Source organism: Pyxicephalus adspersus, chromosome 7 (genome assembly GCF_032062135.1).
Source record: "Pyxicephalus adspersus chromosome 7, UCB_Pads_2.0, whole genome shotgun sequence".
Lineage (NCBI taxonomy): Eukaryota > Metazoa > Chordata > Amphibia > Anura > Pyxicephalidae > Pyxicephalus > Pyxicephalus adspersus.
The window spans coordinates 1,204,445-1,218,290 of record NC_092864.1 but is presented as its reverse complement, the minus strand read 5'-3'; the positions used below and the strand labels follow the sequence as shown (position 1 = coordinate 1,218,290).

At 37.8% G+C, this 13,846-nt stretch overlaps 2 protein-coding genes across 2 annotated transcripts; both read right to left on the bottom strand.

Moving 5' to 3' along the window:
- Positions 1-933: 933 nt before the first annotated feature.
- LOC140334671 (olfactory receptor 8B8-like) lies at positions 934-11,690 on the bottom strand. Its single transcript, XM_072416910.1, has 3 exons — positions 11,581-11,690; positions 4,186-4,325; positions 934-2,418 (listed from the first exon to the last, which is right to left on the bottom strand). The coding sequence occupies exon 3, from the start codon at positions 1,870-1,872 to the stop codon at positions 934-936; it is 939 nt and encodes a 312-aa protein (XP_072273011.1). The 5' UTR covers positions 1,873-2,418; positions 4,186-4,325; positions 11,581-11,690.
- On the bottom strand, positions 7,546-8,496 carry LOC140334669 (olfactory receptor 5V1-like). Its single transcript, XM_072416909.1, has one exon. The coding sequence runs from the start codon at positions 8,494-8,496 to the stop codon at positions 7,546-7,548; it is 951 nt and encodes a 316-aa protein (XP_072273010.1).
- Positions 11,691-13,846: the final 2,156 nt, after the last annotated feature.

Sequence of the window (13,846 nt, the reverse complement as noted above, 5' to 3'; positions counted from 1 at the left end):
TTCTTTTTTGTGAGGTTTCCTCTCTCTCTCTCTCTGATCAGGGATACACAAGTACTGTTACCAATATTATTTATAATGTATCACTTCTAGGGAGATCCATCATTTGGAATTGAATTGGACCACACTTGTCCATCCCCTGCCCCCGCTTATGAGCATGTTCTTACCTAACTTCTAATTTCTGACTGCTCATATCTGCCCATGGCACATGTTAGACTTTAATGGAATTGAACCATATAGAAGGAGCAAGAGGTCAATTAAATCTTTGGAACATTTGAATCAGGACAACCTAGCAGATTTTCACTGGTAAGGCAGTAGACAGTAGGAAGGGCGACAACTATTCAATGAGAAATGTATGGACCAGGGGTGGCTAAATGATCCGTGTAACCTTTCCAATCACGATTTCTAATGAAAACATAAATTCCAGTCTAACAATGAATACCAAACAATACGAACACAAATACCATAACAAAAAAGACAAAAATGTTGCTCACATTTCATGTAGGTTGCTGTTTTCCCTGATGAAGGAACAGTGTTGCATTCCAATTTGTGTAGTAAAAAAAGAACTTTAAACTTACTACTTACTTCATGTTCCAACTATATACACCAAATTTCATCAAGAGGAACCCATATAAGAACAGAACTTTACCTGGAAGGAAATACTGGGAATGAGCCAGTGAACAAAGAACAGGCAGCTTCCAAGTCTAGGCACTTGTAGTGCAAATATGTGTGAGTCACCTGTACAACGAGCAAGTCTTACCAAATGGTTTATCTAAAGCTTACTTTAGGAAGCATTTTACCTCTCTTTGTATACATTTAGATATATGTTGATATGTTTACCAATGGTAAAGTGAGTATCCCTTCACTGTATTAGAAACACATTGTTATATTCAGTACCTGTAAAATCTGGGAATCAGGAATAGGTTTAGATGACTTCTATCTTGCATTGGGGATGATCTTCCAGACAACATCCCGGAATGCTGCTCTGATATCCTGGTTCCTCAAACTGTAAATAAGAGGATTGAGGAAAGGAAGGATCACTGTATAGAAGATGGACACCCCTTTGTTACCGGTAAAATGATGACTGAATTTTAGCTGAAAATAATTAAAAAAAGCAAAGCCTTGATATAAGACCACCACTAAGAGGTGAGGGGTACACGTAGAAAAAACTTTACTTCTTGTGCCTGTAACTTTTATTTTTAGGATAGTTCTGAATATATAAACATAGGACAGGAAGGTCAGTGTTTGAGACCCACCCCCGAGGAAGCTACGTAAGATGAAAATGAGCAGAATGTTGATGGAGATGTCACTGCAGGAGTTCTGTAGCACTTGGGGCAAATCACAGAAGAAGCTTTCTATGATATGTGATGATCCACAGAATGTTAATTTAGAGGCATAAAATGTTTGAACTAAAGAATAGATAAGACTAAGACACCACACGAAGGACATCAACCGTACACACACATTGCAACTCATAATTTTTATGTAATGTAATGGCTGACAAATGGCCATATATCGATCATAGGACATGACAGACAACAGAAAAGTCTCAGAGGCAGCAAAAAATAAAAAGAAGAAGACTTGGGTCATACAAGCTGATTTGGTGATCTTTCGGCTCCCGGTGTGAAGGTCAAATAACATTCGTGGGACGGTGACTGAGGAATAAAAGAAGTCCAAACTGGCCAGATTTCCAAGGAAGAAATACATAGGAACATGGAGGTGAGAGTTTGTGATTATAAGTGCAACAATCAGCAAATTCCAGAATAATGTCAGAAGGTAGATGAGAAGGATGGAGAAAAAGAGAGGAAACTGAATAGCTGGAAGGTCAGACAGTCCAGAGAGAAAGAATTCCTTCAATACTGTCTGATTCAACATTGCAGAAACTGTATTCTCTTTAATGCATTGGGTATAAAATATTTAGGAAAACATGTATATTAATGACTTACTGTTCCCTTTTAGCTGCAATTCAAGAATAAATTATTACATTTCATACCGCCAAATGTAGGAACTTTGAAAGTAAATGTTAAAAAAAGTTACGTTTTTGCACAATACACAAGTGAGTCCTAATACTAGAAAAATGGCAATAACATTTCTTCACCAAAATCTTCTGGTTGGGAACATCAAGTTTGCTGTGCATCTGTGCAGTTTGCTGTGTGGATCAGAGTCTCAAAAGACTGAAATGATTTCCCAAATAAAAGAAAAATAAAACGTCCCCGAGTATTACAGTTATAATTACATAGAATGGAGGACCCAGCCTGCTGATCAGGGCCCCATAAGAAGAATAAAGTATGTGACAATCTATCTAGGTAATTTGTATTCATTCTTTTCTTCTTCACATGGAGCTCAGATAGCATCTGCCAAAAAGTGCAATTATTTTCTTGCATCTCTCTCACATCCCTCAGGTCTAAATCTGACCAGCATCTAAAAAGACAATATACGTATATAAAAAAATAAAATAAATAGACATCTTTACTATACATGTTGCTAGATTAATACACGTAGAGGTTCTCAGCTCTAAAGTTTAGAGACTCGTTGTTAAACGTTATACCAGAAAGTGTTATAAATGTGTGTACTAAAACAAGTCCTTGAGTCAAAACACACCTAAATAAATAAAAATGATTACTTTCATTATTTATTGGGAAGGAAGTTTATGGTGTAATACTTCTTTTGTTAAGAAAGTAAAAAAAAAAAAACAATCAAATGTAGGGAAAGGGGGTAGGGGGGGGGGGGAAGAGGAGAGAGGCTTTTGAAGGCACTAAATTTAAAATGATAAAATTATTTACTTTATTTAATAGTTTCCTTCATATATCAATACATAATATCCGATCAATTTGTATAAAATCACAATGGCACTACTTTTTTCCACAGGTTTTCCTATATAATCCAACTGGTTATCCTTTCTCTTTCTTTGTTTTACTAAAAATAAAAAACAACCCTCACAGAAAATCTCTGTACATTGATTTTAACACACTTTTTTGCAGATTCCTTCCTGTAACTTTCTGAAGAAATAGTCATCTGTTGAATCATGTCCTTTGTCAACCTGAATGACAATCTCTGAATTATTATTACCAGCTTCCCATGCTCCAATAAGGAAAGTGTAAGGAACTTACCTGTCCTGCGAGCCCGCGGTGTCCCTGGGGATCCCAGCCACAGAGGGAGACGTCGCTGTAGCAGGCAGCATGGCCGAGGCTGCTGCTCTGCTCGCAGCTTGTCTCTCTCTGAAGGCGGAGGGATCTGTCCTGGCCAAACTACTGTTCAGCCAGGCAGCATCCCTTGCATCTCTATGGACGTGATTACAGAAAGTCCTGTTCTCAGCACTCCTTTGGATGTGCAAAGTAGTGCATGTCCCAGGGGTGCTGTGGGAAGAGGTGCTACTATGCGTGCCTTTTGTACCCCCCGAGGGCGTGGCACTTGGCTGCCTCGCTGCGGGGCGGGACATAGTTAGTTTGAATTCCCTGCGGGCAATCGGCCGTAGGGGATTCAGTTACTCTCAAATCAAATGGCGTCAGGTGGCGCAAGGTCATTGGTCACTCTGGCCATTTGAGGAGAACCTGTCCTGAACACCAATGCCCGCTATAAGCCTCTGTGTACACAGTGTACTTGAGTGCGTTCTTAGTGTTGGTTAATGTTTCTCTAATTGTCATTATAATAGCGACCTGGTCTGATACCTGACTCTTGCCTGAACTCTGCCTGTCCTGACCTCAGATTGTTTGTGACCTCTCTTGCCTGCTGCCTGCCCTGACCTCGGATTGTTCCTGACCTGCCTTTGCCTTACCCTCCTGTACTAAGCTTATCAGACTTGATAAATACCCTGTCTTGTTTTATGACTATAAAAAACTTGATAAAAGGACTTTTGGAGTTGGCTGTGGTTTGTGTGCCCAGGCACATTACAGAAAGCTGCAGTGTCCACATCCTATTGGAAGTATTAACCCCTAAGAAAACAAAAATCTGACCTTTCTGACCTCCAGGTTACAATATTGTTTTATTTGGCGGAGTTTAAAAGATTACAGTACAGATTACCCATTGAAATTAAATATTGCCTATTTATGATTTGGTTGACTTAATCTCTCTCAAAGGATATAGTGTGACGCCATACACTGAAAACATTCATGAAATTCATTTTTAAAATATATTATAAACCAATGTCTGCAAAGTACTTTATCTTGTAAAGAAAAAAGAAATACATACATGGGAATTGCCAGGTTGGCCAAATGTTGGATCTTCCTTGTTTCTGCCTCTTCAAGGATTCTCTCTCTGATACCCCGGGCAGAGGTAAATAATGACAGGAAAGGGTCGGAAGAAATCTTCTCTGGAAGTTTAGCTGTAGCCTGATGAGGAGAAAATGTATTTATCATAAATGAAAATCAGTGTGAGATTTTATGTAAGAATACACTTTTATTAGCAGCACACACATATATTTATAATACAGGAATTTCCTCTGACATCTCCGGAACACACAGGAGGGAACGCTGGCTCTGCCGTCATCTCAAATCTCCATAGAAAAATGAACCATTAAATGAATTATTGTATCCCTCTGCGACCTCAATCTATAAGTAGATAAGTGCCTAATATTGTATTATTACATTTATTATTTCTTCTATTTATAAGTTTAACAAAGAATTTTTAACTAAGGGGTTTAAAAAATCATTAATAAATAAGAAAAAAGTACAGAATGCAATAAAAATATAAATAAAAATAAATCAATACATACAATTAATAAAAAAATGAACTAAATTCTTAAACTATCCTCTGTTCAGAATAAAAGATTACTACCAGATCTGTGTTATTTAATATTGAGATTCTGGAGAAAAATACTAAAAGTTTCCATGGAAGGTACTTAATACTGTGTACACTCAAATATAAACCAAGGTACATATTGTTAGCTGAAAATACAGGAAAATGATGTGACTTGAGTATAAACCTAGGACACATAATTTGGTCAATTAAAAACAGTAATCAACAGAAATGCCAATAAAATGTGAATTAATGCATTCATAGCGGGATATATTATTTTTTGTCATGCTTTGTGGTACAACTGCCATCAATGTGATGCATTAAGCAGTCTGGAGAAATACTATTATCTATTTAATAAAACAAAAAATTAAAAAAAATAAAAACTTTGGATGTTGCATATAATATATAATTTGTGATATGCTGATATTGATTTAAATTAGCAATAAACATTGCGTAATGTTTAAATATTACTATTTAGTAATTTTCTTTTGTATGTTTTTTGTCTTTTATACTATACTATGTTAAACTGTTTTATACGTTTGAGTTGGGTATGATGCATTACTTGCTTTTAAATGATTTCCCTGCATTATTGTTGACCACCAGTAGTAGTTTGTATAACAAACTCTAAAGCTGTCTTGGACAGAAAACGTTACACGACAACATCTGCTTGTGACCTGAGTATAACCAAGTTTCTTTTTCTAATGCCATATTGAGGGAAAAAATATCTTTGTTTGTACTCAAGTATATGCAGTGATAAGGTGAAACTATAACAACAGATTACCAATGTGGGCCTTTGCAAATAATTGCATGATAAACCTTGCAAACTGTAAAATTTGCAATATCAGTCAGCAAATGTTTGCTCTATGTAATGGCCTCCTCATGTGCACTTTCTCTTTTTTGCTAGTTATAAGTTCACCAGAGCAGTTGCCAATAATGCTTAGTAATGTGGTGTAAAAACGCAATGGGGGGGTCACATCTGCTTTGAACATTGGTCCTCTCATCTTTTGCTGTTGCTTCAGCGAAGATGGGCTCCGTTCCGGTAACCTTCTCTCAAAATGTTGCCAAAGTAAGTACGCCCTACGTTAAGTGTTGACATTTTCCACCTGTTTAAACAAATAACCTCTAGATCCTAATTAAGGCTGTACCTAAAGATGAGAAAAAACCCTATACCCACTGGATAGCATGGTGATGGAGATGTTATTTTGTGTTTGTCATGCTACTTCAGGGCCAGGGCAGTTTATAGCCGTCTGATCTACTATGAATCCCACATCATTTCAAAGTCTTCTTCTTTTATGTAAATGTTTAACACAATAATGATTCAAAGAACATCAACCAAGCAACGGTTTATAGAAGAAATGGTGGATTATGGGCTGGATCAGCCAACGCTCCAATTAAAAAGCTGTAGGGGGTTTAAAATGAGCAGTTCAAGGAAGGAGATAAATTAGCCTTTGTTGAAGATTTTAACATGCAATGCTAAATTCAAAGGGTATTTGGTTTCATGTATCCAAATTTCACATGAAAAGGGAAGTAAAGGGCCAGTTAGGGCCATGTGTAATCGTGTCACTGTAGATTTGCAGCTCATTGTTTGGGATCCGGGGCCACAGTATCCTGGAAGGAATGGGTGAGCCAGACACTCCTCCACACTCCTTTTTCCAGAATAGAAATTAGGGTTAGCTAGGAAGCACCTGGCCAAGAATAACAAATGGCTTCTGTCTTTTGGACTGGGGGTTGTTGCAGCTTGGGGCCAGGTGGTTATGTTTTTCCTGTCATACTAATAATGACACTTATCCTCTGGGAGGGAATACCTGGAAATATACTTTCTGGGCATAAAAATTTGGGTTGAGGGCCCTGGAATCTGAAAAATACCTCATTGCAGTGAGTCCATTTAAAGATAATCCCTGACATTTTGCATAAAGGAACACAGCAGTTTCAGTCAGACTCTGATGGGAAGTTGGGCAAAATGTCTACAAAGGGTCATTTCTGCTATAATGAAAGTGTATCCTCTTCAGTCTTGTAGGGCTTTAATAAATCTAATAAATGCTTGTATTTTTGTATGTGTATACATGAGTTGGGCTACATTTCAGATGAATTGCATCATATCGCACAATGGGCCTGATTTATTAAACATCTACAAGCCTGGAGAAAATGGACTATTATGGAAGAACCTGGGAGATCCAGTAAACCTAGAATGAATCTTGTGCAGAACGTAAAGCATTTGCAAATGATTTTTAAGCAATCCCTTTCAGAGTTTGCTGGATCTTTATATGTGAATGGGTCCTAAAGGTTTGGGTTGATGGGCTTTTGCATTGCTTCTTTCCCTATAAGCCTAAAGGAAAGCAGGTCAAAGGCAGGTCACCATCTCAAACTGATGTCCCACAGATTCCATCAACCCCCATCAAGAGTCCTGACACAGCCCAGGGTCTCGATAGTATGAAATTTTAATAACTTATGTTAAGTTAAGAGAAGTATTGTTACACTCTTTACTAAAATTTACCATTAAAATGAATGGCCTGATTTTAGTGAGCATAAATATTAAACACGTGTCTAATACAGGTGGCCAAACATGTTACAATTTGTGAGCTTTGGAGCAAATGATAGAAATCCCCAAAAGTCTTTGTTATAGCAGGTCAACATGGTCAAAAATGATAGGGAACCCACTAAGTTGGTCGAAACCTTAGGTTCAGAATTTTTTAACCATTAGATCAGATTCGTATTGATTGGTTATGATTAAACTATAAATTCCCTAAATTTCCCTTATTGACCTACAAAGAAATTGTTTCATTAGGCTGCTCATCCATTTTCCAGTCACCAATATTACTCTGTGCCACCTTCTCCCAAGCCCAGGCTATGCAGAATTCTCCTGAGTGCTGCCTTGAGATCTTTATTCCGTAGGCTGTAGATCAATGGATTGAGGACTGGGGTGACCACTGTGTAGACGATAGACACCAGACGGTCTTCAGCAGAAGAGGAGGTAGGGTTAGGACGGAGGTAGGTGAAAAAAATGGTCCCATAGAAGATAAAAACTACTGTGAGGTGTGAAGTACATGTGGAGAAGGCTTTTAGCTTTCCTTTCTGTGAACGAATCCCCATAATGGTGCGAAATATTCGGAAATAGGGCACAAGGGTCATACTAAAAGCTCCTGATCCCATTATGATGCCAACAAGAAATATAACAAGGACATTAATGAATGTATTAGTACAAGACAATATAAACAGCTGAGGTAAGTCACAGAAGAAGCTGTTGATGACATTGGGACCACAAAAGTTCAGTCTCAGAATACAGAGGGTATGTATTAATGAGGTGAGGAACCCAATGGCCCAAGCTGCCGACACCATCTGAGCACAAAGGTTGGTGTTCATTATCTGGATGTAATGTAGAGGGTGACAGATAGCAATGTATCTATCATAGGACATCACAGCCAGCAAATATAACTCAATGCAGATAAAGGAGAAAAAGAAAAAAAACTGAGTGATACAGGAAGAGACGGTAATTGTCCTGGCTTTGGAAAACAAATCAGAGAGCATTCTTGGAGAAGTAACAGAAGAATAGAAAACATCCAGCCCGGCCAGGTTACTCAGAAATAGGTACATGGGCGTGTGGAGGTGAGAATCATGACAAATTAGGATAACAATCAGGAGGTTTCCAACCAATGATGCCAGATATACCAATAAAAACACCAGAAATAGAGGCAGCTGGAGGTACGGGAGATCTGACAACCCACGCAATATGAACTCCAACACTTGGGTTTGATTGATTGCCTTCATCTTGACTAGAAGACCAATAAGAATGACAAGAACACTCCAATGCTGTAGTATTTATTAATCCATAGCATACAAGTAAGATTCCATTAAAAAAATCAAACAACCCTGTTTCCAGGATAAGGAAATTAATGTCCAGTGGACAGGAAGGGCCCAAGGTTCCAGCTATCACTTTAATGGGCTTACTCAGAGGCCACAAGGAATGTATGAAAGGGGTCATGCAAATGTTATTGCTACCATGAATGATTAGATGGGCTTGGCATTGAGGCATATTATCACAACGTAGAGACTGTTACATCTTAGTGTTCTTTATACCTGACACTAATTTGCTTCTAGAACCTTTGCTCATTCCCTTGCTGTCATGCCAATCCAGTGGCTTCAATCCTATTTCATTCAAACTTCCTAACATGTGTATTTGGAGTTTGGCACTTAGGGGCAATATTATTTCTGAAATTTTCTCCTATTGATTAAACTGCATTATGCTATTAAACCTATATGTATACACCTAAATCTACTTTATGTTATAATAGAAAATACAATATGGGTTTTGTAAATAGGAAAGCAGACTGCCAGCTAATAAGGAAAACAATCGTACACAATGGCTGTGATGGTCACGTGTTTAGGGCCCCTTTCTAGGAGACTCAGATAAAAGTGGAAGTCAAAGAAGGGAATTAGAATGAATTCTGGGAAGATTGAAAGGATGTGAAGCACATTTCATGGGCAACCCAGATTTACAATGATGTCGGAAACAAAAACAGTACAGTATATCCTATGGCAAACTATTGACCCCAGATGAACCCTTGAAATTGTTGAATTCCAGTGCCATCACTGGTGGTCAGTGGAAAGGGGCCCCCTTACATTGGTAGTCTGTGAAGAGCCACACTTACTTTGGCAGTCAGTGGTCAAGTGGCCTCTTATATTGGTAATAAATGGAGGACCCCTACATTGGTTGTCATTGGAGAATGCAAAGGTAACTGGTGTAGTATCCACTTACTCTGGTGATCAATAAAAGCCACTTACATTATGGACAGTGGAGAAGGGTCTATTATATTGCTGGTAAATGTAGAGAACATTTACAATATTGCTAAGTATAGGAGAGTCCCCTTACTTTGGCAATCAGTGGTGGAGCGCCTTCTTATATTCATGGGCAGTAAAGAATGGTCCCCTTGCACTCATCATTGGGGGAAACGCTCCTATTCCATTGATGGTAAATGGAAAGCCCCTAGCACCCTCTCTATGAACCTGGAGGTTTCCGGTAATTCTGACTGAGGAAAGCTGCTTCATGGGCTGGATAATAAAGGAGCTGAAATACAGTTATGATACGTGCATACTTCTTCATGTACATCGGTATCAATGTGTGCAGCTAGGACCTGTTAATATGCGTGTTTCCCCTGGTTTTTTTCTTTTTATTTCTTCTCTTTTTTTACTTATTGTAATATAAAATAAACTGATGAAACAAGCTATATTGAGCTACCCATAATCCTTATCTCTTCCATCAGGAAGGTTAGTAGGTAATAGTATGTAATATCATTAAGAGATCAGAGACACCTGAAAAGGGGGCTGGATTGTTCAGATGGTGAAAGAAGTGTGGAGACGGCTTTAATGTTCATATCAGTTTATGATATGTTCACCCTCACAGGGCCGACAGATCTCTGTACTATCCCACTATGTATTGCTCCTCTCCCCGTGTCACCTCCTACTCATTACTAGCACAAATGAACCCACAGCTGACATTTCTTTTAATCTTAAAAAAGTGAATGTAGTTTTAAAAGTCATATATATTTTTTTAAATCTTAAGCTTTCTGTAAAATAACTGTTTCCTAATAATGAAGGTCGCTTTCTGGTTGGGGTCAAACAGCTCCAATGCTACATTTATCCATTTGAGCTCTTATGTTGGAACACTGGCACACAGGATTGTGATGGAAAGTACAAATAGCTGTTTTAATACAAATTACACAGACATGGTTCTTTCTGGGATTTCACAGGGGCCACAGGTCCCAGGAACAAAGAAAGCCTCCTACCAGCCTCTATGGGCCCCCCATCATAAACCATCAGACCTCCAGCAGTCCACAGCTCCTCATCGCTATACAAGCTCTACAAATCTGAGCTTTTCTTTTCTGCCCCAGGTCGGCAGTCAGGTAGTGAGCGTGTTCTGCAATTTACTGATAAACAGCAGGAAACAAATGAGGTCAGAAACAAAGCTGGGGGTCATATACCGAAAATAGATATCAGTGACATGGGGGTCACCGAAGACACAGGGAAACACTGGAAGACACTAGAGGCACAGATGACACGGGGGTCACTGAAGACAAATGGAATGCAGGAGACACATGAAACACTGGAACAGCACAGGAGAAGGGCAGACTGGATAACAGGGGTTAGCACAGGAGCTGGACTGGGAAACACACAATCAGGCAGCAGGTGAATAGGAAATGCTCAGCAGAGCTATAGGAGCTCGGCAGTAGTCTGGAGACACTTTGTTCAAACACTGAGAACTGTGTCTGAGCCAGCTAAATAGCCAAGGGCTATCAAGAGCCTATCTTCTTTTTGGCCAGCTACTTTAGACCTCAACCTAGATGCCCTGACAAATTTAATTGGATCAACAGTAGTACTGCTAAATACAGTCAGAGCATTAGAAAGATTGCAACAAGGTTTGATGATAGACTGTCAATATATTAACGAGGATCAGGAACTGTGGACATGATACAGCAGAAGATCAAAGATTGTAGCAACCCTGTAAACCCTGAAAACTTTAAATAAGGGAAGTTTAAGAAGAGATGTTTTGACAGGAGGAGGAACAGTGATATTTTTGTTCTTTCTTAGAGACTGAAGACATGTTGAGAAGAAGATCAGAGCTTCTGGATTTATTACAGGAGACAATTAGAGGATGGGGCTTTGTACTAGAGTTTACTAGACTACCCATTGAAATGAAAAATATTGCTTATTTATGATTTGGTTGACTTAATCTCTCTCATAGGATATAGTGTGACGCCATACACTGAAAACATTCATGAAATTCATTTTTAAAATATAATATAAAACCAATGTCTGCAAAGTACTTTATCTTGTAAAGAAAAAAGAAATACATACATGGGAATTGCCAGATTGGCCAAATGTTGGATCTTCCTTGTTTCTGCCTCTTCAAGGATTCTCTCTCTGATACCCCGGGCAGAGGTAAATAATGACAGGAAAGGGTCGGAGCTCCAGGTCCCTTCCCCTCTTCAACCTTCTAACCTTCCCACTTAAACTTTTAACCCCACACACAGCCATGCGGTCCCCCTCTTCACCATCCACCAAGCTTTCCCCTGAACTTTTAACCCCCCACCTTCAGCCTTCTATACTACCCCTGTCATGAGGCCTTTTGCCCATCCTGTTGCTTCCGGCCTGCTTTACACATTACACAAATTGATTAGATATTATGTATTGATATATGTAGGAAACTATGAAATAAAGTGAATATCTTTATAAGTTAAATTTAGTGCCTTCAAAAGCCTCTCTTCTCTTTTCCTCTCTCTATCCCCCTTCCCAACATTTGATTTGTTCTCACATATGAGGCTGGCACTACTTCAGGTTAACCTGTAGAAAACCTACCGGCTGGTTATCCTTTCTCTTTCTTTGGATTACTAAAAATAAAAAACAACCCTCACTAAAGATCTCTGTACATTGATTTTAACACTTTCCTTCCTGTAACTTTCTGAAGAAATGGCCATCCGTTGAATCATGTCCTTTGACATAAATGACAATGTCGGAATTATTATTACCAGCTTCCCATGCTCCAATAAGGAAAGCTACAATGTCCGCATCCTACTGGAAGTATTACCCCTAAGAAAACAAAAACCCGATGTCTAGTAAAATCTGATCCTTCTGACCTCCAGGTTAGAATATTGTTTTATTTGGCAGAGTTTAAAAGATTACAGTACGGACAACCTGTTGAAAATAAAAATATTGCCTATTCATGATTTGGTTGACTTAACCTTTCTCATAGTATATAGTGTGACGCCATACACAGAAAACATTCATGAAATTCATTTTTAAAATATAATATAAAGTGATGACTGCAAAGTACTGTATCTTGTAAAGAAAAAAAGAAATACATACATGGGAATTGCCAGATTGGCCAAATGTTGGATCTTCCTTGTTTCTGCCTCCGATACCCCAGGCAGAGGTAAATAATGACAGGAAAGGGTGGGAAGAAATCTTCTCTGGAAGTTTAGCTGTAGTCTGATGAGGAGAAAATATATTTATCATAAAAGAAAATCAGTGTGAGATTTTATGTAAGAATACAATTTTATTAGCAGCACACAAATATATTTATAATACAGGAATTTCCTCTGACATCTCCGGAACACACAGGAGGGAACGCTGGCTCTGTCTTCATGTCAAATCTCCATAGAAAAATGAACCATTAAATGAATTATTGTATCCCTCTGCAACCTCAATTTATAAGCAGATAAGTGCTTAATATTGTATTATTACATTTTTTATTTCTTCTATTTACAAGTTTAACAAATAATGTTTAACTAAGGGGTTTAAAAATGTAATAAATTAGAAAAAAGTACAGAATGCAATAAAAATATAAATGAAAAATAAAATAAATAAAATTAATAAGAAACCAAGGCACATATTGTAGGCTGAAAATACAGGAAAATGATTTGACTTGAGTATAAACCTAGGACACAAAATTTGGTCAATTAAAAACAGTAATCAACAGAAATGCCAATAAAATGTGAATTAATAAATTCATAGTGGGATATATTTTTTTTGTGTCACGTTTTGTGGTACACCCGCCATCAATGTGATGCATTAGGCAGTCTGGAGAAATACTATCATCTATTCATTAAAACAAAAAAATTTAAAAAAAGGAAACTTTGGATGTTGCAAATAATATATCATTTGTGATATGCTGATATTGATTTAAATTAACAATAAACAGTGCATAATGTTTAAATATTTTCTTTTGTATGTTTTTGTCTTTTATACTGTAATATGTTAAACTATTTTATACTTTTGAGTTGGGTATGATACACTACTTGCTATTAAATGATTTCCCTGCATTATTGTTGACCACCAGTAGTAATTTGTATAACAAACTCTAAAGCTGTCTTGGACAAAACACATTACATGAAGACACAACGACATCTGCTTGTGACCTGAGTATAACCAAGTTTCTTTTTCTAATGCCCTATTGAGGGAAAAAATATCTTTGTTTGTACTCAAGTATATGCAGTGATAAGGTGAAACTATAACAACAGATTACCAATGTGAGCCTTTGCAAATAATCGAATGATAAACCTTGCAAACTAAAATTTGCAATATCAGTCATAAAATGCTTTATGTAATGGCCTACTCATGTGCA

Bases quoted from the DNA above. Each gene is read 5' to 3' on its own strand.
- LOC140334669 (XM_072416909.1), bottom strand. From the start codon at position 8,496: ATGAAGGCAATCAATCAAACCCAAGTGTTGGAGTTCATATTGCGTGGG.
- LOC140334671 (XM_072416910.1), bottom strand. From the start codon at position 1,872: ATGTTGAATCAGACAGTATTGAAGGAATTCTTTCTCTCTGGACTGTCT.